The sequence below is a fragment of the Mustela nigripes genome, chromosome 17 (genome assembly GCF_022355385.1).
Source record: "Mustela nigripes isolate SB6536 chromosome 17, MUSNIG.SB6536, whole genome shotgun sequence".
NCBI classification, from domain to species: Eukaryota; Metazoa; Chordata; class Mammalia; order Carnivora; family Mustelidae; genus Mustela; species Mustela nigripes.
In genome coordinates this window covers 8,854,355-8,877,955 of record NC_081573.1, presented here as the reverse complement: position 1 = coordinate 8,877,955, position 23,601 = coordinate 8,854,355, and the positions used below count along the sequence as shown (strand labels likewise).

At 45.1% G+C, this 23,601-nt stretch overlaps 1 protein-coding gene across 2 annotated transcripts; it reads right to left on the bottom strand.

Annotated features, from left to right (window-relative positions):
• Positions 1 to 2,513: 2,513 nt before the first annotated feature.
• ZNF180 (zinc finger protein 180) lies at positions 2,514 to 22,577 on the bottom strand. Of its 2 annotated transcripts, none has more exons than XM_059382047.1 (5): positions 21,934 to 22,577; positions 19,467 to 19,555; positions 13,562 to 13,636; positions 11,184 to 11,310; positions 2,514 to 9,892 (listed from the first exon to the last, which is right to left on the bottom strand). In XM_059382047.1, exons 2-5 carry the CDS (start codon positions 19,515 to 19,517, stop codon positions 8,151 to 8,153), a joined length of 1,995 nt encoding a protein of 664 aa, XP_059238030.1. In that variant the 5' UTR covers positions 19,518 to 19,555; positions 21,934 to 22,577; the 3' UTR covers positions 2,514 to 8,150. The 2 variants fall into 2 exon arrangements, with proteins under 2 accessions (XP_059238030.1, XP_059238031.1); XM_059382048.1 differs by lacking the exon at positions 21,934 to 22,577 and adding an exon at positions 21,706 to 21,877.
• Between the last annotated feature and the right edge of the window lie 1,024 nt (positions 22,578 to 23,601).

Sequence of the window (23,601 nt, the reverse complement as noted above, 5' to 3'; positions counted from 1 at the left end):
CTCACATCAGGCTCTGTGTTCAGTGCAGTCTGCTTAGGTTTCTCTCTTTCCCACTGTGCCTCTTCCCACCCTGCTTGCCTGCATTTACGCTCTAAGGTAAGTAAGTTGAAAACAGAGACAGAGGCAAACCATGAGAGACCCTTTTTTTTTTTAAAAAGATTTTATTTCTTTATTTGACAGAGATCACAAGAAGGCAGAGAGGCAGGCAGAGAGAGAGAGAGAGGGAAGCAGGCTCCCCGCCAAGCAGAGAGCCCGATGTGGGGCTAGATCCCAGGACCCTGGGATCATGACCTGAGCCGAAGGCAGAGGCTTAACCCACTGAGCCACCCAGGCGCCCCACCATGAGAGACTCTTAACTCTAGGTAATAAACTGAGGGCTGCTGGAGGAGAGGTGGGTGGGACAGAATGGGTCACAGGGGAATGAGCATTGAGGAGGGCACGTGATGTAATGGGCACTAGATTTTATATGCCATGGATGAATCATTAAATTCTGCCCCTGAAATGAATATTACACTATATGTTAAATAAAGTGAATTTAAATTTAAAAATTTAAATAAAAAAATAAGTAAAATCTTTTAAAAACAGGAGGGGGGGTAATTTTTCTCTCCTGGGGTGTTGGCTTGGGGATGTCCTCATTTACTCTACCCAGTAGATTTTAAGGACAAAGATTATGGAGCCAGGAGACCTTGAGATGGGAGATTCATTATTAAGTGACTTTCATTAGTAAGTTTCCGTGTCGTGATTACAGGGGCTCTAGGAGGCATTGCAAATAGCACTGTTGTTTTATTTAGGGGAACATATACAATTTTTTATAAAAATGCCCAGTCTTTCTCCCTCTGTAGTAATGATAACCTGGGCCTTTTGGGGTAAATTAAATGGTTTTTTGAATGCTGTGGTGACCTGGATCCAAAGGCTGTAGATTTAGCTAGTAAAATTACACCCACTGAGGGTCAACTGACTGTGCTGGGAAGAGATGCTAACACATGTGCTCCAGCCCAGGATGGGGTAGTAGAAAACCAATTATCATCTAATTTATTCCAGATGGGTGGTAAAAGGGGTACTTTTTTCCACAAGGGGAAGTAAACTCATATTTCAGTCAGGTTCTTGTATATCTGGCTGGGTGATATGAGGTCCTCCCACCTTGAACAATGTGAGCAACTGTCAGAAGCAGGGGGATTAAGGAAACCATTCTGGAAAGAGAAATATCGGCTGGAATCCCATTTAGATATTTAGTTCCTAAGTCCATATATTTAATGTTGCTTTAGAGGAGGCATTCATATTTCTCCCCTTTAGAGCTCATCTCCTGGATAATTAATCTACACTTTGCCTACCCCACTCCCCACCCCCAAGTGATGGGATGGGCCATATTAACTAAAATCATTTTTTCCCCTTGTTTTCCTAAGCTTTACCAAAGAGCAAATATGGGCTCTCACTGAAGGTGAATTGCCAATAATCCCAATCACTTTTTGAAAACCTTGTCCCTTGGATGATAAATATGACCAAATACACCTGAAGTCGGGCCCATTTATTAATGGTATCTTTGTATGTTCTTACACAGCCAGTGGGCCTATCCACCAGAAGTAAGTAATAAAAAGGCCAATGTCTGAGTGTGAGAGAGAGGACTGAACTGGAATTTTAGGTGTGAGATGAAACAGTTGCGAGGTCATTGGTCTAGTGAAGCTTCTGTTTCCTAAACAGATGCACATTAAGCCTTATCATTCATCCAAAACTTTGATGTTGACCAACATTTGGCTGCAGGAAATTTAGACTGATCAATATAAAACATCTCTTGTGAAGTCAAGTTTTTGCCTGTCATGGACTGAATGTTTATGTCCCCACCCGCCCCCCACCACCGAAATTCATATGTTGAAATCCTAATGCCCCATGTGATGGTATTACAAGATGGGGACCTTTGGGCTCTGATTAGTTCATGAGGGTGAAATTCACCATGAATGGGATTTGTGCCCCGATACAAGATTCCAGAGACGGCTCTTGTCCTTTGGCTGTGTGAGGACAAGGAAGTGGCTACCTATGAACCAGGAAGCGAGTCCTCACCAGTCACCGGATCTGCTGGTGCTTTGCTTTTATTCATTACTTAAAGCATCCAGTCTACAGTATTTTTGTTATACCAGTTTGAACAGACTCAGATAGTGCCTTTCTTGGACACTGTTGACACTGCCTCTCACGATGGATCCATAGAGACCTAGACCTTGGTCTAGCGTTCATGTCTGATGGTTTCTCAAGGCTCACAGTGTTCCTGCATGACTGGTAGGAATTCTACTTGGGTTAGTGGTCCCTATGGCCTCTGTCTATCACCACTGCATGATTGCTGGTTCCCTGGGATGAATATGTAGCCTTTCATGGTGCTAATGCTGCTCATTCCAATTTAACACTTAATTTAACACTAGTTTTAACCTACTCTCCCTCTCCTACGTAAACATTTTTATTCTAACTCCGTGTTTTCTGACCAATTTGCACGTCTCATGAACACAAATCCACAATTTTCGTTTCCTTTAAAGCTAAAAACTTCAGTTTTCCTTTTATTAAAAAAAAAAAGTACAACTGGACTCGATACAGGAATAACAGCAAACAGTAACCCACACACAGTAGTCATCCCCCTCTTCCCATTTAGGCAGAGAAGCCGTAATTGAGCACTGAGACACAGGTAGAAGCCACACCACATGGGGAAGCTGTGGTGACTAGGTGTCCCATTTCTTGGGAACACAGCTTAGATTTGGCTGTATTGTATACAGGTCTAGGTGACAAATGCTATCAGCAACACATAAAAATCCATCCACCAGATTACAAAAAGAGATTTCAACTCCCTCTTCCCCAGTGCAACATAAATACTAAAGCAGGGAGTACGCAACTAGTGTCAGTGATGGAATCCTGATACAATTAGTAGAGAAGAATAACATCGGAGAATACTAATAAACAGCTTTGGTATTTCATCAAAAAATATCCTTTGGCTTTTCTATAGGTTTGGTTCTTTTAAAACCTAATCCCCACTACCAAAATTTCAGCACATTCTACTTATGATCCTATCTACATTTTGCTATTTTACATAGTATAGTGGGACAGGTGGGGAGTACACTTAGGATGAGCACTGAACTGAATAATGCATAGAATTGTCTGATCAATACACTGCACACCTGAAACTAATGTAACATCGAATGTTAACTAAACTTCAGTTTTATAATAACCAAGTCAGGCTACTGGCATGTCCTGAAAGTTTTTCAAAGGTACAGAAAAATCAGGTACTTACACCCATAGAGTTCCAGCTTGCCACAAAATGTCCTGTAGGAGTAGCGTGGTCCTTGTAGGTTCAGAAAACAAGTCATGGTGGAGGAAAATGTGGACAAGCCAAAGAGAAAACAAGAGGAAGAGTTTACGGTCAGAAGATTCAGGAAGCTGTCTAATCTGTAATGAACCGAAGGCAGAGGTATCAACCATGCAGAACTGAACAAACACTGTCAGAAAATGAACTCGTAGAACCTGGGCAAGGAAAAGGAACAGTAGCCAAGCAAATACCCAAATTTCAAGGTCTTGATCCAACACCTAAATTCAAGGACTGCTCCCTGAAGAACTGGGGAAGTGATCATAAAGACTGTCATAACCACAGAATGAAGATTCACTCAATAGAACATAAAAGCTGTTGATGCTTAAGAGTTTAAAAGTTTAAACTTTTTGATGTTTAGAAGCTAAAGAGCCTAGACAGGCAATATTAGTTCAGAAAGGTTTATCGATCACTAACCGAGTTCCACGTAAATACCAATGCTACATTGGGTATAAGATAGAAAACCCAACTTTAGTTTCAACATGAACATCCCCTTGGCAGGTCCCAAAATTGACATTTTAAATGGAATACTATTTTTTACAGCAAAATCTATAAAATTCATTAATTGAGTTACACCTCAAGTTAATCCAAATAAGGATTAAATTATCCTAAGCAGTAAAAACTGTCACCCACTTGTTCCTAGTTTTACAAAAACAGTTCTAGAGAGCTTTTGAATATCTACTTGCAACAACAAACGTTACTTAATATTAGCTTGCTAACTTGACCTGATTTTATGCTCTCTCCCCCTTTTTCATGCCCAGCATCTGAACCCTCTTTTTTTTGAACCCTCTTTTTACATGACAGATTTTTCACTAGAAAACGAATGAACCCAGAGATCCCAGACTTGGAAGTGGATGTAATAATGGGAAGCTCTAGTTAACCTTACACGGAGAAGAGAGTAAGCACTTTTTTTTTTTTTAAAGAGCGATAGCTCTATTATGTTACATAGGAGATTTTATATACATATTTAAATCAGAGTATAGAAGGTGAAGAAAATGTTGACTTATGGGTTAGGCAGAAGAGAGGGCTATACTGGAAACCTTCTTTGCTGCTGCTTTGCAAATGAATAAAATTCTACGAATGACGAATCCTCTACTTAATTAGCATGAGTCGCATGAGACTCCAGGAAATACAAAAGGTACCTCTGATGTCTCCAACGATGGCATAGCTCAGGTGTCACCAAACCCAGGCACTTGCCTCAGACTTGGAATCAAAAGAAATCAATGTAGAGATAGATCAAGGAAATTAATTAAGATACTCTGGGAACTTAAGGAATTCTCATAGGCACTGCAGCATAATTCTGACAATCATTTCTGTCTATAAATCCTTGAACATGATCTTACTGCTTCTTGCCAGCTCTTGGACCCACCTAACGTCCTTTCAATAAACTCCTTTTTCCAATTGGCTAGCATTGGCTCATGAGCTTCCCAACCAAGAACCCAGGTTGCTACAATTTGTAAAGAGTAATGTGCTATTTATGGATGTGATCCGTTCTGTGGTGAAACAGTCCAAGTGCAGGCTTTGTCAACAAACTGAAAAAATACTGATTTTCCAAGCTAAAGTTCTAAATGCATTGGTAATTTAACTGGTCCTGTCAGATAAGACACACAGAACAGAGGCACAAATCCAAATGAAATTTTGATTCCTTGAGCACAAAATCCAAATGAAATTTAAGAATACAAAAGTGTATCTGAAAATAGTATTTCAAAATCTGGATCTCCCCTCTCCTAGCTGAAATCTCTCTAAATATAAAACACACTTATCTTTCCAAGCCTAGAAGTAAGCTGAAACATCAAAATACAAAATGATGTGGGAGGGGTACAAAAGCAGTAAAGGCGGATCAGGAGTGTGAGAGGACACAAAACAACTAGAGTTAACATTGCTATTTGGTATGTTTGAAGGTTGCTAAAGAGTAAATCTTAAGGGTTCTCATCAGCAGGGAAAATAAAAAACCCCATGATTGGGGTGCCTGGGTGGCTCAGTGGGTTAAAGCCTCTCCCTTCGGCATAGGTCACGATCCCAGGGTCCTGGGATCAAGTCCCACATCAGGCTGTCTGCTCAGCAGGGAGCCTGCTTCCTCCTCTCTCTCTCTGCCTGCCTCTCTGCCTACTTGTGATTTGTCTGTCAAATAAATAAACAAAAATCTTAAAAAAAAAAAAAACCATGATTCTGTCTCTCTGCGAGTTGATAATATTAACTGTGATAATCATTTCACAATATATGTAAATCAAACATGCTGTATACCCAAAACTTACACAGTGCTGTATGTATGTCAGTTATAACCCAGGAAGACTAGGGGAAATGAAAAATTGGTTCTAGGAGAGTATTTACTAACCTCTAGGTAGTTAAAAACATTTTGGTCACTTTTCATTTATTTCTAATTTTACTGGGGTATGGTGAGAGAAATTTGGCTTGTAAAACCTCTATAAATTCTTCTATGGCCAAGTACAGCTTTAGTTTTGTGAATTTTACACAGACAAAAATTTTTATGCAAGGGACATCTATATATGTGTATATATATATATATGTGTGTGTGTGTGTGTGTGTGTGTGTGTGTGTATATCTACGTATATATGCATACACATACATATGCCATATATGTGTCATTAAAATCAAACTACTGATTCTCCTTTTTAACCTTAAATTTTAGGTTCATAAATTTAATTACATATTTTTGACATGTGGTCACATGACCTAAACTTACTATTGATACAGGAATTTTTGGTGGATTATCTTTAAAAGAATATTTTTCCTACAAGGGAAATTACTGAGCAAATAATATAAATTCCCATTTTTGTTTATCAGTTGACTCTATCTTTTATCAATATGCTTGGCAATCCTTAATCCCCACTGGAAAACTGATACAATACTCACGACAGTGCACACAAATGACTCACATATTCAAGCTGGCCAGAAAAATACACACATGCACACTTACACACATATTTCAAAAATTTTGCAGTTTTAAAAATTTCACTTTCAATGAAATATTTTCAATGTTTATCGAAGAGATTACTTTGCAATGAATCACTTCCCAAACAAGAAATATTCAGAGCCCTCATCCTTCACCCATTTGTACAATCATGGCTTCTTGCCTTCAAAGTAAGATTCAACATGCCTGATGAAAATCATCCTAGCTAGTATTGGTTTTATCTCTAATTTGGGGTGGGGGGGGGAACCTCTTCAGGTCCGGTTGCTAAATTTGGACTTTTTACCATTTTATGTCCTCCCCAGAAGGGAATACATGCAGAACCCCTGCTGTTCCTCTATCCATGCATTCATCAACCAACTGAAGAGCTCTCAGGCTGTGTGTGGAGCCAGCTGTCAACCCTTGACAACTGTTCCTGAAAAATTCAATCACTGCCATGTGTGTTGTACTCTGGCTTAAACCTCAGAGAGGTGGCTCTGCTTAGGGTCATCTCATGGGGACAGAATTTTACGGAGGGCAACCGTTATCAGAGGTCACTTTTGATTTCTCGTTCTTCCTCCAGAGAATTCATCTTGGTTCTCTGGTCTCCCATTTCAACTCTCAGCTTACTTTTTACTAACTCTCCAGGATCAGAGGTTTCGGGCCCATGATAATCCATAGGATTAAAATATATGATTTAGGCGATGCGAAACACATCTTAGAAACCAACAAAGAGCTACAAAATCTTACCTAAAATCATTCTTGCAAGCTTAATTTAGGCGATAAGCACTTAGCATGACAGTGCTCTCTCACTCAGAAGACTCAGACATCAGGAAATATACCCCAGAGGGAAAAAACCCCACAAGACTACATGGGGGAAACCCTTAAAAATAGAGCTCCTTTATACCGCTTTGGAAATATAAAAATATGCCCTCTACACAACCTGCATATTCTCAATCCCTCATATAGAACCCCTTCTGATCTAAATTTCCAGTTCCCCATTGCCAGGGGAATATTTTCAATGAGGAAAATCCCTGGGTATCCAAGTCCTAAGGAGTGACCTGCTCAAGCTAATCCAAATGGAAATCTCAGAACCCCGAGAAATCTCTATCTAGCTACCTAGTCTTTCCTAAATGGTCAAAGATGGAAATCTTTGGTTTACTTTTTGTTTCTGACTCCTCATATTACTTACTACAGTACAACAGCACACACACCAAAGAGAAGAAAAAAAAAGGCATAAAGCTAAAAATCAAAAAGATACACCTGGAAAGCCTTTCAACTCTGATCCATACACAAGTACCACAATGGTTCTGGAAGTTACTGTTCTATACACTTGGCCTGCATTTTTTCCCACTTCATTATCATAGCCATTTTCCTAATATTTATGAAATCTTAACATATAATAGAAAGTGCTGAATAAAACAGATTACAAAGTAGCTACTGTGATAATCATGTCATAAAATGGTACTGAAATACTATTTTCCAGCCTAGGTTCCAATACCTACACCAATTTTCCAATCTTCTCAACAACAAGCTCACCAGTGTTTGCATTCTCATTTACTCTTTATTGTTAAAGAGTTCTACCTCACTCACAATCACTCCATAGTAAGTTGCCCATTTAATGATCATTTCCTCAGGTCAGAGTGCTTTCTTCCAGGAAAAGTGCCAATATTTATTACTTATGTGGCAATGTGTCTTACAGGCCAAGTTTGATCTTTTTAATACAAAATGTTAAGTAAAATATTTGACTGTTTTTCTTTCTTCACCAGACCAAACTTCCAGATCCACAATAACAGAAGGCTGACATTTGAAAGGAAGAAAAAAGAAAAGAAGGAAGGAAGGAGAAAGAAATGTAAGAAAAAGAAAAAGAAAAAAAAAGAATACGCTGGCTGAAAGGCTTCCAAACTAGTTACATTCATAGGGTTTCTCCTCAGTATGAGTTGCCTGATGCCTAATAAGTTTAGAACTATTAATGAAAGCTTTCCCACACTGATTACATGTAAAGGGCTTTTCTCCAGTATGAGTTCTTTGATGTACAATAAGTCGAGCACTCAAACTGAATGTTTTCCCACACTGATTACATTCATAGGGTTTCTCTCCAGTATGAGTTCTTTGATGTTGAGTAAGGCATGAACTCTGCCTGAAGGACTTCCCACACTGACTGCACTCGTAGGGCTTTTCTCCAGTGTGAGTTCTCTGATGTACAACAAGAACATAACTCTGGCTAAAGGACTTCCCACACTGGTTACATTCATAGGGCTTTTCTCCAGTATGAGTTCTCTGATGCATAACCAGATGAGAACTGCGGTTGAAAGATTTCCCACACTCATTACATTCATAGGGTTTCTCGCCAGTATGAGTTCTTTGATGGGCAACAAGCTGAGAGCTCCAGCTGAAGGATTTTCCACACTGATTACATTCAAAGGGTTTTTCTCCTGTGTGAGTTCTCTGATGGGCAACGAGTTTGTAACTTTGACTAAAGGACTTCCCACATTGATTGCACTCATAGGGTTTCTCTCCAGTATGAATTCTTTGATGTGCAATAAGCTTATAGCTCTGGATAAATGATTTACCACACTGACTGCATTCATAGGGCTTCTCTCCCGTGTGAGTTCTTTGATGGGCAATAAGTTTGTAGCTCTGCCTGAATGACTTCCCACACTGATTGCATTCATAAGGTTTCTCTCCAGTATGAGTTCTCTGGTGCACCACAAGAACATAGCTCTGGCTGAAAGCTTTCCCACACTGATTACATCTGTAAGGTTTCTCTCCAGTATGAGTTCTCTGGTGAGAAACAAGGTGAGAGCTCCGGCTGAAGGACTTCCCACACTCATTACATTCATAAGGTTTCTCCCCTGTATGAGTTCTCTGATGTGCAACAAGATGAGAGCTCCAGCTGAAGGATTTCCCACACTGATTACATTCAAAGGGTTTCTCTTCAGAATGGTTTCTCAGGTTTTGGGCAAGGGATGAACTCTGGGAGGTTTTACCACAGTTATACTGACTCTCTTCAACAGGTATTCTCTGTTGTTCATTATGGGTTATACTGTGGTTCAAAACTTGCCCACATTCCTTAAAATCTAAGGACCTTCCTCTTGCATGTATTTTCTGATGTATATTTAGAGGTACATCATGGCTAAGAGATTGAATACTATCCCTAAATCCATAGGATTTATCTCCTGTTTGAGTTCTTGTAAACTGAATAAGGTGAATGTTCTGATCAGGGTTTCCACATTCATTATTGTCACAGTGTTTCTCACTGTCATTAATCTTCTCATGAGTGTTTACAATAGAATCATAATGCAATTTTTTAACATGTGAGGCATGTTTATGAAAATGGCTTCTTATGGGTATCATCTGGGGCGAAAGAAAACTGGAATTCAGACCACTCTTCTCTTCAAGTTCGCTTTTATAGACCTTCTCATAAGTAATCGCTTTCCTGGGAGTAAATGCTATTTCCTTCAAAGGTCTCTCTTGTCTTTCCTGTTGCTTTTCCAAATGGTCCTTACAATCTTGAACTTCTTCACACGAAGACAACCAAGGATCATCTCCTGTCAACCTTTCCAACTTCACTCCATGGGATGGTTCTTCATCAAAAATGTTCTGCTTTGAGGTTGATTCTCTTCTTCCAAGTGCCATTGCCAAATCTAGAAGAAAGCAAAATAAAACATCCTAGCCAAAGAATGTTAAAGTTGGAATACTGGGGAAAAGCTGACAAATATATAAAATATATATGGATTTGTTTTCAGCTATGGACCTATAACCTGGATTAAGAAAACAGAAGACTGGCATGGAGCAAGAGGCAGAAAAGTACCAGAGCCCAACAGTATAATGATATTAAAATGCAGCTTTTCTGAATAAAAAGACTTTAGATGCCAAATATCTCTATATTCCAAAATAAGATCACCTGTGCAGAATCTACAGAACAACAAAAACAATTTTACAAGTCTTCGCAAAGAAACCAGCCTCCTTTCTACCCTCTTTAGTGCTACATGTGTGCTCAGTGAAATTGAAAACAGTATCTACATTTCTAGGAATTTCTGGAGGCACAGGTCAGTAAGACAATGGCAAACTACTTTGTGAAACAAGAGAAAGAATGAGGGCACTGGTATCCCAAGTTCCCTAAATGCCTTAGCGGCAATTAAGGCCCAATGGATTCCTATGGTTCCAAGTGAGAGAGAATGAAGATTTGCTCAGAAGCAGAAGCATGTGGGGCTACTAGGTCAAGCAGAGAGAGTACACCTGGAAAAAGTGGCAATGTATGCAGTCCATAAGAGTGGGAGATGGAGAAATATGTAGCATGCCCTATGGGGATTCTTGAAATTAACCCTCAATACCTGTAATGATTCCTAAGTGTCTGTTTCTCACCTGGATATGTAATGTTGGGAAATGTTTATACTCATCCCCTTGCTCCCACAAGGAGATGGCATCTGGTTTGAAAAGCTGATAGGGACCAATATAGAACTTAGGGTGTCTGGTCTGGGAACAAAAGAAAATCACGGCAGAATTTAGTCCCAGTCTTTGGTTTTTAGAAATTATGAGGACTGAACAAGTTCAAACCAAAGAAGCTGCACCTTTGCTACCCTACAAATTAAAATTAAATCTTCGGAGCACCTGGGTGGCTCAGTGGGTGAAGCCTCTGCTTTCGGCTCAGGTCATGATCTCAGGGTCCTGGGATCGAGCCCCACATCGGGCTCTCTGCTCAGCGGGGAGCCTGCTTCCCCCTCTCTGCCTGCCTCTCTGCCTACTTGTGATCTCGGTCTGTCATATAAATAAACAAAATCTTTTTAAAAATTTAAATTAAATAAAATTAAATCTTCATTGGGGAATAAAAAGCACACAGGTAATCCACATGTGGTCAAAATCAATCTGACCTCTGAACTGCATAGCTCATAATCCAGTGGAATCATTTCAATATAAAAATTCATTAATTCCTACCCCAAGAGACCAGGTCCCTATGGTTCTCCAGGATCATATCTCTGTCCAGGATCCTCTGAGCAGGGTTCAAAGTGCTTTCTTCCTTCTGAGTGAAGTCCACAGTCACAATTTTGAAGTTCACTCCTTCCTAAAACAGGACACACATTTCTGTTCAGCTGGGCATCATTTTCTTCCAATGTTCACAAAGAAGGAAAAGTTTGACAAACGGAAGAAGGAAAAATTGACAGCCTGGAAACTGTCCTGACTGTCCAAAAGATTCCAGTCAAGGTGTACAGGTGCCTTTTATGTACGCCTCTGTGGGTTTTGGATGCTGGACCTGGTGTTATATAAACACCTGGTTTATACCTGGTATTCCTGAACTGTGGTTCATGAATAGGACCAAGTCCCTGAATCCCACGGAACTCCACATACAATGCGACTGTGCATTTCTATCATTAAGACTCACCATACATTCTGTTCATTTGTATAATGGCCATCTTTGTCACTAGGCTACAATCCATGAGGGCAGGGGCAAGGTAATGACTGTTTTAACTGTAACTCAGGTGCCGAGCACAGTGTTGGTGTACAGTAGCTATGGAATATACACACTTGGCAAATGATTTCAATGAATAAATCCGGACTATCAACAGACTTTGTAATACATCCAAATAATCTGACTTTTGGTCCAAATCCTGATTCAAGTCCTCTCTCTCACCCTAATCTCACAGGCTTATCACACACCCATTTGAAAAGTCCTGAAGTGGATCAGGTTTTTTACTCTTATCCTTCTCACCTGCCCCAAACTACCCACCCCTCAAAATTCCATCCCCCTCCAACTGGGTCCTTGGGCACTCTGCTTCTAAATAACGAAATCCTACAGCTTCAACATCATCACCAAATAGTCCCTGTGTATCCCCGTGTTAATGGAAACCCACATTTCCCCCAACAACCCCCTCCTCTGCAGGCACCATGGGCTCACAGTCACTCAGCATCAGAGGGGGAGGGTGTATGTCCTCCCAGTGACAGTGAAACTCACACTACTTACCTTATTCTTGACCTTTGTCCTACCAACCCTGAAAAACTAAAACCCCTCTCCACTGGAAACATAGAATACCTCGGATTTGTTTTCTACTTCAAGAACTTGTATTGTCTCATCTTGCACAGTCTCTAGCATCCATTTGTAGAGTTCTCTGATGGTAACGTAAAACTGACTATTTAATTTCTTTAAAGATGTATTTATTTATCTGAGAGCAGAGGGGGAGAGGGAGACAAAATTTTAAGCGGACTCTGCTGAGCGCAAAATCCAATGCAGCGGCTGATCTCACGACCTTGAGATCGGGACCTAAGCCTAAGCCAAGAGTCAGATTCTTAGCGGACTGCCCCACCCAAGTGCCCCTAAAACTAACCGACTTTAATGAGGCACTTTCTGTGTGCTTTCAGGCTGTGAGCTAAGCATGCTGCATGAACTATCATTCACTGAATTCTCACAAGGTCCCTGAGAGAAAATCCTCATAGCAGCACCATTTTTTTCAGATGAAAAGCTGGAAGAACAGAGAAATTAACATGTATGTCCAAAGTCAGGGGCTGGGAGGCAGCATCAACTTTGCTTAACATGTGTTCTCAGTCACCGACACCTAGCGCTGCCCAACTTCCAGCCCCTAGAATTGCTCCTCAGCACCCCGCTCTCAGGGTGAGACCCCAGACCTTGAAATCTCCACGAAGTACTCCACCTCCCACGTCACGCAGACAGAACTCTCTCATTACAACACCAGACTGCTGTCCCTCACTCTTCTCATTCTTTGACAGCGTGGGGCCATCACTCAACTCAAGTATCTACAGTTAACCGCCCACTAGTCTACATGCTTTTCCTTCCCACTTAGTGCCCCTTTTATCTTTTCCATCTTGATTATTCCGACTAGAGTAACTGGGTCATTCGTTTTCATCTTTCTATTTGATCTATTCAAAAATCCTCTTTCAAACCGTACTTTACCCTACGGGGCTTTCACAGAATGTTCCTGGCTACAAGAATGAATCTGAATGTCTGTCTATAGTCTACAAAATGTAGGTTCCAGAATGCTGCTGGGAAGGAAGACTCCTGAAAACAGCGGGACAGAGTACTATGGGTGGTAACTACCTCGGGATGGTCCTTTCAGACAGACCAGCAATGCTGTTAACCTCCCAGAGCTGCCTCGCTCTCACTGCCAATGGTACTGCATTCAGCCTTCTCCACTTCCTCACAGCTCTCACTCTCTTCAATCTTTAGCATGAGAATGGGCCGATTTTTTGTAAAAGTTGTCCACTTGTACCCGTTTCCTCCCTTTCTGCTCACCCCCAGCTCACTTCGACTGGGTCCCTGCTGCCAACTGGCCATGCACATTTCTCAGTGGAGGCCAACTCACCTGGGATGGAAGGGCCAGTGACCCGGCATCTTCTCTCTCGACCTTAACGATAATCTCTTGAGCAAGAGGAGAGTCCTGAGAAAGCAAAACAGATGAGAAAGAGGAAAATAACCAGGAAGCTAAGTCGTGGCTCAAAACTCCCACAGTGAGTAGGCCAGGATGTGAAAAACCACCTGTTTCAACATATCCTACCTACAAGACTTCTGCTCCCTCCCAATGATACACTCACGCTAGTTCCCACTGGGCAGGAAGCCTGATGTGGGGCTCGATCTGAGGATCCTGTTGGCCACACAGACCCACTCTGGTACCATGTAGATGTGGAGCCTGATGTGGGGCTTGACCCTAGCACCCATAGATCATGACCTGAGCTAAAGTCAAGAGTCAGACCCTTAACAGACTGAGCCACCGTAGGTCCCAATTATCTCAACATTTTTGTTTAGAGGAATAATAGGTCTCTTTCATCAACGCAGAGATTAATGGTAACAATGTTTAGTTAAACCTGTTTAAGTCCATGAAGTTCACCAGAGACGGTCCAAGTGCTAAATGCCTGATCCAAACTCTGTCCCTTCCTGCTCCGCCGCTCGAAGTTTCACCATTTAGGCCACCTCTCCCAGGAAGCATTCCTGGATAGCAGAATCTCATCTCATCTTCCCGTAGGATTTCGTAGCTGTTTTTATCGGAGCTTTACCGGAACAGTAAAATCAGTCTCCTTATTTTATTGCTTCCATTTCTACACCTCTCCTCTGGGTCAGGAGATTGGTGCTGTGAAGAACTGTATATTTTTCACCTTTGTATTCTCAGTACTGAGTAGGAGCGTAATGTGAGTCATCTGAAATTGATGGGGTTAGACATACGTGCAGGGCTTTGGGTACAGGAGAGGAATTTAAAGGTTTTCATTTTTTCACTACTATTTATTTACTTTACAACTTTACTGAGGTACGCTTGACAAAAATTATCTGGTGAGTGATGTGATGTTTTTTAACTATGTGGACACTATGAAATGGGTACCAGTCAGGGTTTTGGTCTCAGCCCCCGAAGGCAGGCAGGGCCTTCCCTGGACCAGCTACTTCCCGTGTGTAAGTCACTGACACCTCTCAGCTGATGTCCATCAGGCTGCTCACTGGGCTCATGGCCCTCATTTAGCACCAAGACTTGGGCTCCCCTGATTTCTCTTCCTGCTGGGGCTTTAACTGATATTCATCATGCCCAAACAAAGTACTTGTGCATCTTCTGACAATGATTAAAATTTGTTAGAGGACACTCAGAGTGGAGAAGTGCACTAGGCAGCCTCCAAGATGGCACCCGATGGCTCCCACCCTCCAGGAATTCACACCCTATGTAGTCCTTGCCCACACAGTACCAGTGGGTCTGCTCAGCAGGGAGCTTGCTTCTCCCTCTGCTCCTCCCCATCCCCACCCCCACTTATGCTCTCTCTCCCTCATATAAATAAATCTTAAAAAAAAGAAAAAGTGATGCTGTGTCACTTCTGAGATCAGATGATAAAAGACACTGTGGCCTCCATCTTGGCTGTGTGCCATGAAGCGCTCTCTCTTCTCCCTCCTCTCTCTCAGGTCCTTCGCACCGGGAGAAAGCAGCTGCCGTGCTGTGCGCAGCCCTGGGGAGAGGTCTGTGTGGTGTGGAACCGAGGCCTCTCATGAACGGCCACGAGAATGATCGGGCAAGGGGGTCCTCCTACCCATGAGCCTTCTGAAGAGAGCAGCTGAGGCCGACAATCTCTGACAAGATGCTGATCACCAAGAACATCCAGAGAAGCCACTCCCAGGCACCCAACCCTGAGAAACCGCATGCGATCATAAATGCTGGTTGTTCTAAGCTGCTGAATTTCGGGGTATGGAGACACAGATGACTAACACAAGAAGGAAGATGTTTCTGCTTTTCCTGCATAGCCTTGGAATATACAAGAAGTGAATGGATAAAGAAGACGTGGTCCAGATACACAATGGAATATTCCTCAGGCATTAGAAAGGATGACTACCCACCATTTGCATTGACATGGATGGGACTGGAGGGGATTGTGCTGAGTGAAGTAAGTCAAGCAAAGAAAGTCAATTATCATATGGTTTCACTTACTTGTGGAGCATAAGGGATAGCATGGAGGACATAGAAGGAAAGGAAAAGTGAAGGGGGGGAGATCGGAGGGGGAGATGAAACATGAGAGACTGTGGACTCCGGGAATCAAACTGATGGTTTTGGGGGGGGGGGGGGGGGGGGGGATGGGTGAGGCTGGTGGTGGGTATTAAGGAAGGCACGGATTGCAGGGAGCACTGGGTGTGGTGCATAAGCAATGAATCACAGAATACTACATCAAAAACTAATGATGGGGCGCCTGGGTGGCTTAGTTGTTAAGCATCTGCCTTTGGCTCAGGTCATGATCCTGGGGTCCTGGGATCAAGTCCTGCATCAGGCTCCCTGCTCAGCCTGCTTCTCCCTCTCCCACTTCCCCTTCTTATGTTCCCTCTCTTGCTGTGTCTCTAGCTGCCAAGTAAATAAATAAAATCTTAAAAAAACAAACTAATGATGAACTATATGGTGACTAACATCACATAATTTAAAAAAAAAAAAAGCTGCACATTTCTCTCTGGGAGCGCTAGGTCATCTTTCTCCCCAGCACCTCACACGGGGCCTTACACTGGCTAGGCCATCAATGAATTTGTGACAAAAGTCAAAATTACAATGAACAGATCGCTAGTTCAGTTGTGTAACAGAGGGAAAAAATGGCAAGTGGACCATGAAGGTTCCCAGAAAATACCCAAAGTCACTAGCTTAAAGCAGAATGCCAACGGTCATAATCAAAGCATGCTTTACTTACAGTTTTGACAAAGTGTGAACGTACTTATGTAAATTTAAATGCATAATTCCCTCTCAAACTCTTGCATACATGTCCAGCTGACCCTTGAACACCACCAATTTGAATTGCATGGGTCCGCTAATATATGGATATTTTTCCCCAATAAATACAGTACTGTAAATGTATTTTTTTCTTCTTTATGATTTTCCTAGTAATTTTCTAGCTTACTTTATGATAAGAAAACAAGTGTAAGATACAAAATGTGCAGGGCGCCTGGGTGGCTCAGTCTGTTGAGCATCTGCCTTTGGCTCAGATTGTCATCCTGGGGTCCTGGGACTGAGCCCCGTGGTGGGCTCTCTGCTCAGGAGAGTCTGCTTCCCCCTCTCCCATTCCCCCTGCTCGTGCTCTCTCCCTCTCTCTCAAATAAATAAAAAAATTTTAAAAACATACAAAATAGGCATTGTTGATGGCTTATGTTATCAGTAAGACGTCCGGTCAACAGTATGCTCTTAGCAGTTAAGTTTTTGGGGGAGTCAGAAGTTACAAGTGGATTTTCAACCATACAGGAGGTCGGTTTCCCTAACCCCCGCCTTGTTCAAGAGTCAACTGTACAGGGAATCATACACAAAAACACTTACAGGGGCGCCTGGGTGGCTCAGTGGGTTAAGCCTCTGCCTTCAGCTCAGGTCATGATCTCAGGGTCCTGGGATCGAGCCCCACATCAGGCTCTCTGCTCAGCAGTGAGCCTGCTTCCTCCTCTCTCTGCCTGCCTCTCTGCCTACTTGTGATCTCTCTCTCTGTCAAATAAATAAATAAAATCTTAAAACAAAAAACAAAAAACAAACCCACTTACAGTAGTGCTATTTGTAATAGCAAAACATGGAACCCTAAATATCTACTGAGTCTAAGCCCATGGCCAGAGGTGGAAATCTGTGCACCAGGCCTGCATACTGGTGTGAGAATGTCACTGCTCCCAGGCCCTGACAGTGGACAGAAACAGGATCATATGTATGTCTACACACACACACACACACACACACACACACAGCTCTACCTATTTCTACACCTACATCTACTGAAAACAACATCGATACCTACAATCCCCATCGACCACTAAAGTTCATTCCACTGTTCCTCCTGCCCCATCTGATTGCGAGAACCCTGGCTCCCAAGAGCCTCATGACGTTTACTCAGCTGACCATCGCCCCTGTGGGTCATTCCTCTCTCATCCCCACTGCTGCCCCCTCTCCCACACAGATGCTCCTTGGACCCCTGAGCTTGGCCAAGAGGCCCTCCTCACCCTCCTCGGGCTCTGATTCTCTAGGCAGTTGGTCTCTTATAGACTCGCTCTCATGCCGTTGGGACTTGTACTCCAGGTGGACGCCCTTGACCTCCGGCCTGGGCTGGAGCTGTCATAGCCCATCCTGGGCTACCCTCCTGCGTTAATAACTTCAACGTGCTTCAGTTGTGATGCACACCGGGAGGGGCCCCTGACCCAACACAGTGCACATCTCACACCCCATGGGCCGCCCTTTGCACAGACTCACTGCAATTGGGCTGTTCCCTGTGGACGCCCTTCTCACCTGCTCTGGCCCTGTCACCCCAGAGCAGATCCCCCTCCCCCAGACGTCTGTCACCTCACCCCACCTGCGCTCTGATGCCCGGTGCCACCTGCCTCACCATGTTTGGTCACTGATGCCCCTACACAGGGACACCCTCCTCGGCCTATAGGAGGGAGCTCTCCCTTGCCTACAGAACCCCACGCAGCCAAGCCCCACCTAACGGCTTCAGGGTTGAACTGTTTAGGAAGGAAGAGGTGAAATTCTCACTGAACATTTTTAAGAAGTTAAACGTCTTCGAAGAATATTTGTTGCAGGAAAGTGCTTTGTTGATTTCTTAACCTTAAAATGTGCTGTACAGAAACAGAAAATGATAGATAAGTAAATGAAGACATGAAGTCACTAGGGATGGAACTTGCACATAAGCTTTGTTGACCTCCTTATTTATATTCTTCTAACACATTTTCTTTCATTTTTAAAAAAGATTTTATTTATTTATTTGACATAGAGAGAGAGATCACAAGTAGGCAGGGAAGCAGGCAGAGAGAGAGGAGGAAGCAGACTCCCTGCCAAGCAGAGAACCCGACGCGGGGCTCAATCCCAGGACCCCAAGATCATGATCCGAGCTGAAGGCAGAGGCTTAACCCACTGAGCCACCCAGGTGCCCCCTAACACATTTTCTATACAAACACAAACTACTTCCCTTTTAGAAAGAAAAAAAAAGATGACTGATCCCAGGGTCCTAGGATCGAGTCCCGCATCAGGCTCCTTGCTCAGCAGGGAGCCTACTTCTCCCTCTCCCTCCACCGCTCCCCCTGCTGTGCTCTGTCTGTCTCTCATTCTGACAAAAAAATAAAATCTTAAAAAAAATTTTTTTTTAAGATGATCATTCCTGTGGGCTGGTGCAGTCAGTTAAGCATCTGACTCTTGGTTTCAGCCTGAGTCTCACTTTCATGGTCATAAGATCAAGCCCCGCATCAGGCTCCACACTTAGCACGGAGTCTGCTTGGGATTCTCTCTCACTCTCCCTCTGCCTCTCCCCCTGCTCACGTGTGCTCTCTCTCTCCCTCTCTCTAAATAATCTTTCAAAAAAAAAAAAAAAGATGATCATTCTTTAACATTATTTACTGAACACAGATCCTACCTATCTTCGTACATCGGGAAATAAGCATTATCGCACCCATCAATGGCCACAGCATCGCCCATTTCATAGTCTTCCCATGACTCTTCGACACTCCTCCTGCAAGGCCCATTCTTGAACATTTTTTCCCGTTTCCAAGCGAAACTGGGAGCAGCTGGCCACAGGGCAGTCAGAACTCGAAGGGCCTTTGATACAGGGTGCCAAATTCCTCCCCGGAAGAATTATCTGGATTAAAATGGTGAGGAAATGCAGGGAGCCTCTGAAAATGTAGAGTGTATCAAGTCAGGGGAGACCAAAATCTCCCAAAACACTGCAAAGAGAGCCAGGTCTGCTCCCAAGCCCAGAGTCGCCAGCTCTAAGCTCTGGGTGTCCTCAAGGAAGGGAAGTTCCACTCACCTGTGCACAGATCTTCAGAGGTTCTGGGGGCTTCTCATCCCGCTCTTCCATGCTCTTCTAGGCACAGGCAGAGGTCTGAGGGTCCTGAGCTGTAAGGGCAGAAGCCCTGAGAAGAGCACCCTGGCGCCAATCCACGGTGGTGCCCCCCCACTCCTGCACCTCCCCACACCCAGGATTAGTCTCTGCTTCCAGGATGCATTCCCCATGGCAAGCGTGCATCTAGAGCTCTCTGCCTGAAAAGCTCTGCATGCACCTAGAGTCCCACAGTCCCTGTCTCAGGCCAAGACTCTGCACCTGCAACCTAGTACTCCCACTACCATCACAGGACTCTGGACCCCTAACTGTAAGTCATGCCCAAACACAGCCTCTGCCCACCACCGAGATCTGCAGCACATGTCAGTCCCTCCCTGCGCCACCGGGTTCTGAGATCCTCACAAATGCCCAGCACACTGAGGTCCACCTAGCATGCGCTCCTCCCCCACCATGACCTGATTCTGCACCCTAAACCAGCTCCCCTTCCTCGGGCAAGGAGCAGGGCTTCTGGGATGGACCACGCAGAATCACCCTCCCTGAACGCATGAAGCTCCTGACACAGCCCCACCCATCCCAGGATCCGACCCCTCCATTCACCTCACCTGACCCTCTCGCAACCTGTCATGAATGGCCTCCCACTTCCAGCTGAAATAACCAAGCATATGCACAGAGCTGGGTCACACATAGGGAGGGCCTGGTGCCTCCATCGTTCTGGGCTCCACTGTTCTCCCCTACCAGAACAGCACCAGCAGGATCTCCAGTCCCAAACCCGCCTGAGCCTCCAACATGTAGCTCAGATCTAGTCCCTCCACCAACCTGGGGACCCTCAGGCATGAATCAGCAGCAGAGCCCACATGGGCCTGGGAGCTTCCTGACACACCCCAGCACGTGCCACCCCTTCCTCCGCCCAGAAAGTGGACCTCATCTGTCTTTGTGCCAGCTCGAGATTTCTGGGTCTGAGATTAGAACAGCCCCTGGGAAGTCCCAGCCCACACACTACATTACCAACCCCACTCCATCTCTCCCCCTTATCCACATCCCCTTATTCCCACCAGATTCTTACTCCAAAGATATAGAGTGGGTTCACAATGTGGCTCTGTCCTGAACCTGCACACACACCACTTCCTCCACCAACACCCAAAGACCCCTACTTGAGCCATACCTGCCCAGATTCCTGCCCAAATGTACTTCTGGGCACCTGCGGCTTAGGGAGATCCTATCTTCCCACCACCTTGGGTACCACCAACATGTGATTAGAGCACCCTCTGTACAAAGACCCCAGCACCCTCTAATTCCCACCTACAGCCTCCTGTTCCCCGTCCAAATACCCATGTGTGTGCGCCTGCCCGCTCACGCACAGGGGACAGGAAGCAGCCCTAATCCTCTGCAGCCCCAAATCTCTGGAGTGGAGGTGCTCTCTCCACTCGCCCGAGCATCTCAGGCAGTACTAGGGTCGCAGGACCATTCATGTCTCCCCATTCTGCCCTTTCCAGGTCCAAATCTGCAGCCAGACTCTGTTCCTCTACCAACCCGGGCATTCTCATGCCTGCAAGCAGAGTAGCCCCGGAGCAAAGGCCCTGGGAAAGCCTACTTCATGATCATGCTCCCAGCACCCTGCTTCCTTACCAAAGAGCTGTCCATGTCAGGCAGCTGCTGCAGCTCCGTCCTTCCCGGACGCCAATTCTGCACCTCCAACCCAAAGTCTCCACCAAACTTGAATGCCCTACGGCCCTGCGTTACCCTACCTGGATCCCAGGATTACCAGTCCAAATCTCCGCTTCCCATTCGAATACCCCGCAGCACGTGCAGGGAGCGCTCCGACTAGAACGCGCCCCCTGGGCCCTCCTTCAAACTGGGAGTCTGAAGCCCCTCAGCGATTCTCAGAGGGCTCGCTCAAGTAGCACTGCCTCTTCTGGAACAAGAATCTGCAACTCAAACCTGGTCTCTTCACTACCCAGGGGACCCGCTGGGTCCCCAAACCAAACACCAAAAATCTCAACTCCCACCTCATGCTTCCTACTTAAGCGTCTGCTCAAAATACAAGGAGAGCGGCAGAGCCCCTCTCCTCCAAATCTGCTGTTGAGTACTCCATCCTCCTGGGCTTCGGTCCTCAGATCCTGCACTAAACCGGCCTGGCACTGGAGGAAGGGAAGGCGGGCTTCTCAGGACCTCCCCACAGCCCAGCACTTGGCCTGTCTTCACCAACCTCGGCATTCGCAGGCCTGGGACAAGGGCACTACCGGATCAAGAACTGGTGCACGCCCTCGGTCCCGAATCGGTAGCTGCACCCGAGTATCTCCACCTACTTCGGGGACCCGAGGCTAAAGCGCCGCCCGCGAGGGTCCCTGGTCACCCACTCACACCCCCAACCCATGTTCCCGCCCACACCCTGCGCATGCGCGCATGGGACACCCAGCGCCGCCCCGCCCCTCACCGACGTCCACCGGCTCGCGGCCCAAGTCCGGCCTGCCCCAGCTTCAGTACCCCGCACGGCTCTGCGGCAGAAAGAGGTCGGGTTCAGCAACCCCCTGCGCCGATTGTGCATACGACAGACTCGGCTTAAGTTAGTGCGGCCCCCTCCCCTACTCGGCATCCGCAGGGCCGCTCGGCTGACGTCCGAAGCCAGGTGCGCGGCGACTGCAGCCACCCGCACTCGGGACAATGGCTGCGTTTCTGGCCGAACCCGGAAGTGCGTTTGGGCTTGGCGAGCCAGGACTACAATTCCCAGAAGCCTCAGCGGCGCCCGCGGCGATTACGCGGGAGTCCAGCTCCTCCCGGAGGTGAGCGTGGAAATTACGGCCCGACGCGCCGGGTTGGAGTAACTGCGTGGGCCGAGACTGAGTTTTTGCCGGGCTCCCAGAGGAGCTGGATGTGGGGGGCGGTGGCTGACTTGGAAAGAGCTAGCCTGGCACCGGCTGGACTCCCAGGCAGGAGCAGCCGTGGAAACGGGATTCGATGAAACGGCGGGGTCCCCTCCCGGGCTCCCGCAGCTTTGTCACGCTTGCGCGCAGTCTCCTTTTTGGTCCTCAAGTCCAAAAACAGTGGCCCGTTACACAGTCCAGGGAGCTCCTGCCAAGTCCTTCAAGAATCTGACATGCTGGTATGTTTTTGTAGTTCATAACGGTGAAATAGCAAGAATCCTTTTGTTTTTTAAACTGAGTTCTTTCTCTGCCTCTAAGACTTTGGGGATATGTTCACCATCCCTCTCCTTCGCTTTTTGCCTTATCTCCTGACCATTTTTTCCTCTCTCGGTTCCAGCCACGTTGGCCTTTCCATCTTCCCCAGGAACTCCATGAAGCTCCCACTTCAGGACCTTTGCATGTGCTACTTATGCTGGCTGGCAGGCTCTTTCTTCCAGGATTCGCCTGGATTCTGCCATCGGATCTGGTCTTTAGGCAGATGTCACTTTCTCATGGGGCATTCCCCCATCAACTGCTGTAAACTCACTAACAAACCTTTCACTCCCCACTACTCCCTGCCTTCCTCTTTATCTTTATTGTCTAGAGAACTTTTCACTAACATATGTTGTAGGTATTTATTTGGTTTGTTGTTTATCTGCTTTCACCCCCAGACACCACCATAAGGGAAAGGATTTGTATCTACTTTGATCAGTGCTGTATCCCCAGCATCCCAAGGTAGGGGGCACATAATAGATGCTCAATAAATGTTTGTTTTGTTTTAAATAAATAAAGGTCCCTGGCCCTTTGTTAAACATCTCATTAACTGGCACAATCACCCTATGAGAAAACAGTGGTGTTTATTTCCAACCCACCAGGGAGGAGCTGGCCATTGGTGCCACTGTATGAAAATACGGCATTAAAAATTTTTTTTTATTGCTATCAAAGTATTCCTGTAGTTTTCTTCACATAACTTCTAACTTTTAACAAATTATTGCTATTTGAAATGTAATCTCCACCCCCCCAAATTCCTTATGACTGGTTATTGTGGATTTTTTTTTTAAGATTTCATTTATTTGAGAGACAGGGAGACAGAGAGAGAGCACATGAGCAGGGTTGAGGGGCAGAGGGAGAAACAGACTCCCCGCTCAGCAGGGAGCCTGATGCAGGGCTCGATCCTGGGACTCAAGGATCATGACCTGAAC

What these genes read in the sequence shown, in the direction of transcription:
- ZNF180 (XM_059382047.1), bottom strand. Translation starts at nt 19,517, where the DNA reads ATGGAAGAGCGGGATGAGAAGCCCCCAGAACCTCTGAAGATCTGTGCA. An exon ending in CTCTGAAGATCTGTGCACAG is followed by an intron (nt 13,637 to 19,466) that starts GTGAGTGGAACT and finishes TTGCTTTCTCAG; the next exon opens with GACTCTCCTCTTGCTCAAGA. An exon ending in TAGGGACCTGGTCTCTTGGG is followed by an intron (nt 9,893 to 11,183) that starts GTAGGAATTAAT and finishes GCTTTCTTCTAG; the next exon opens with ATTTGGCAATGGCACTTGGA.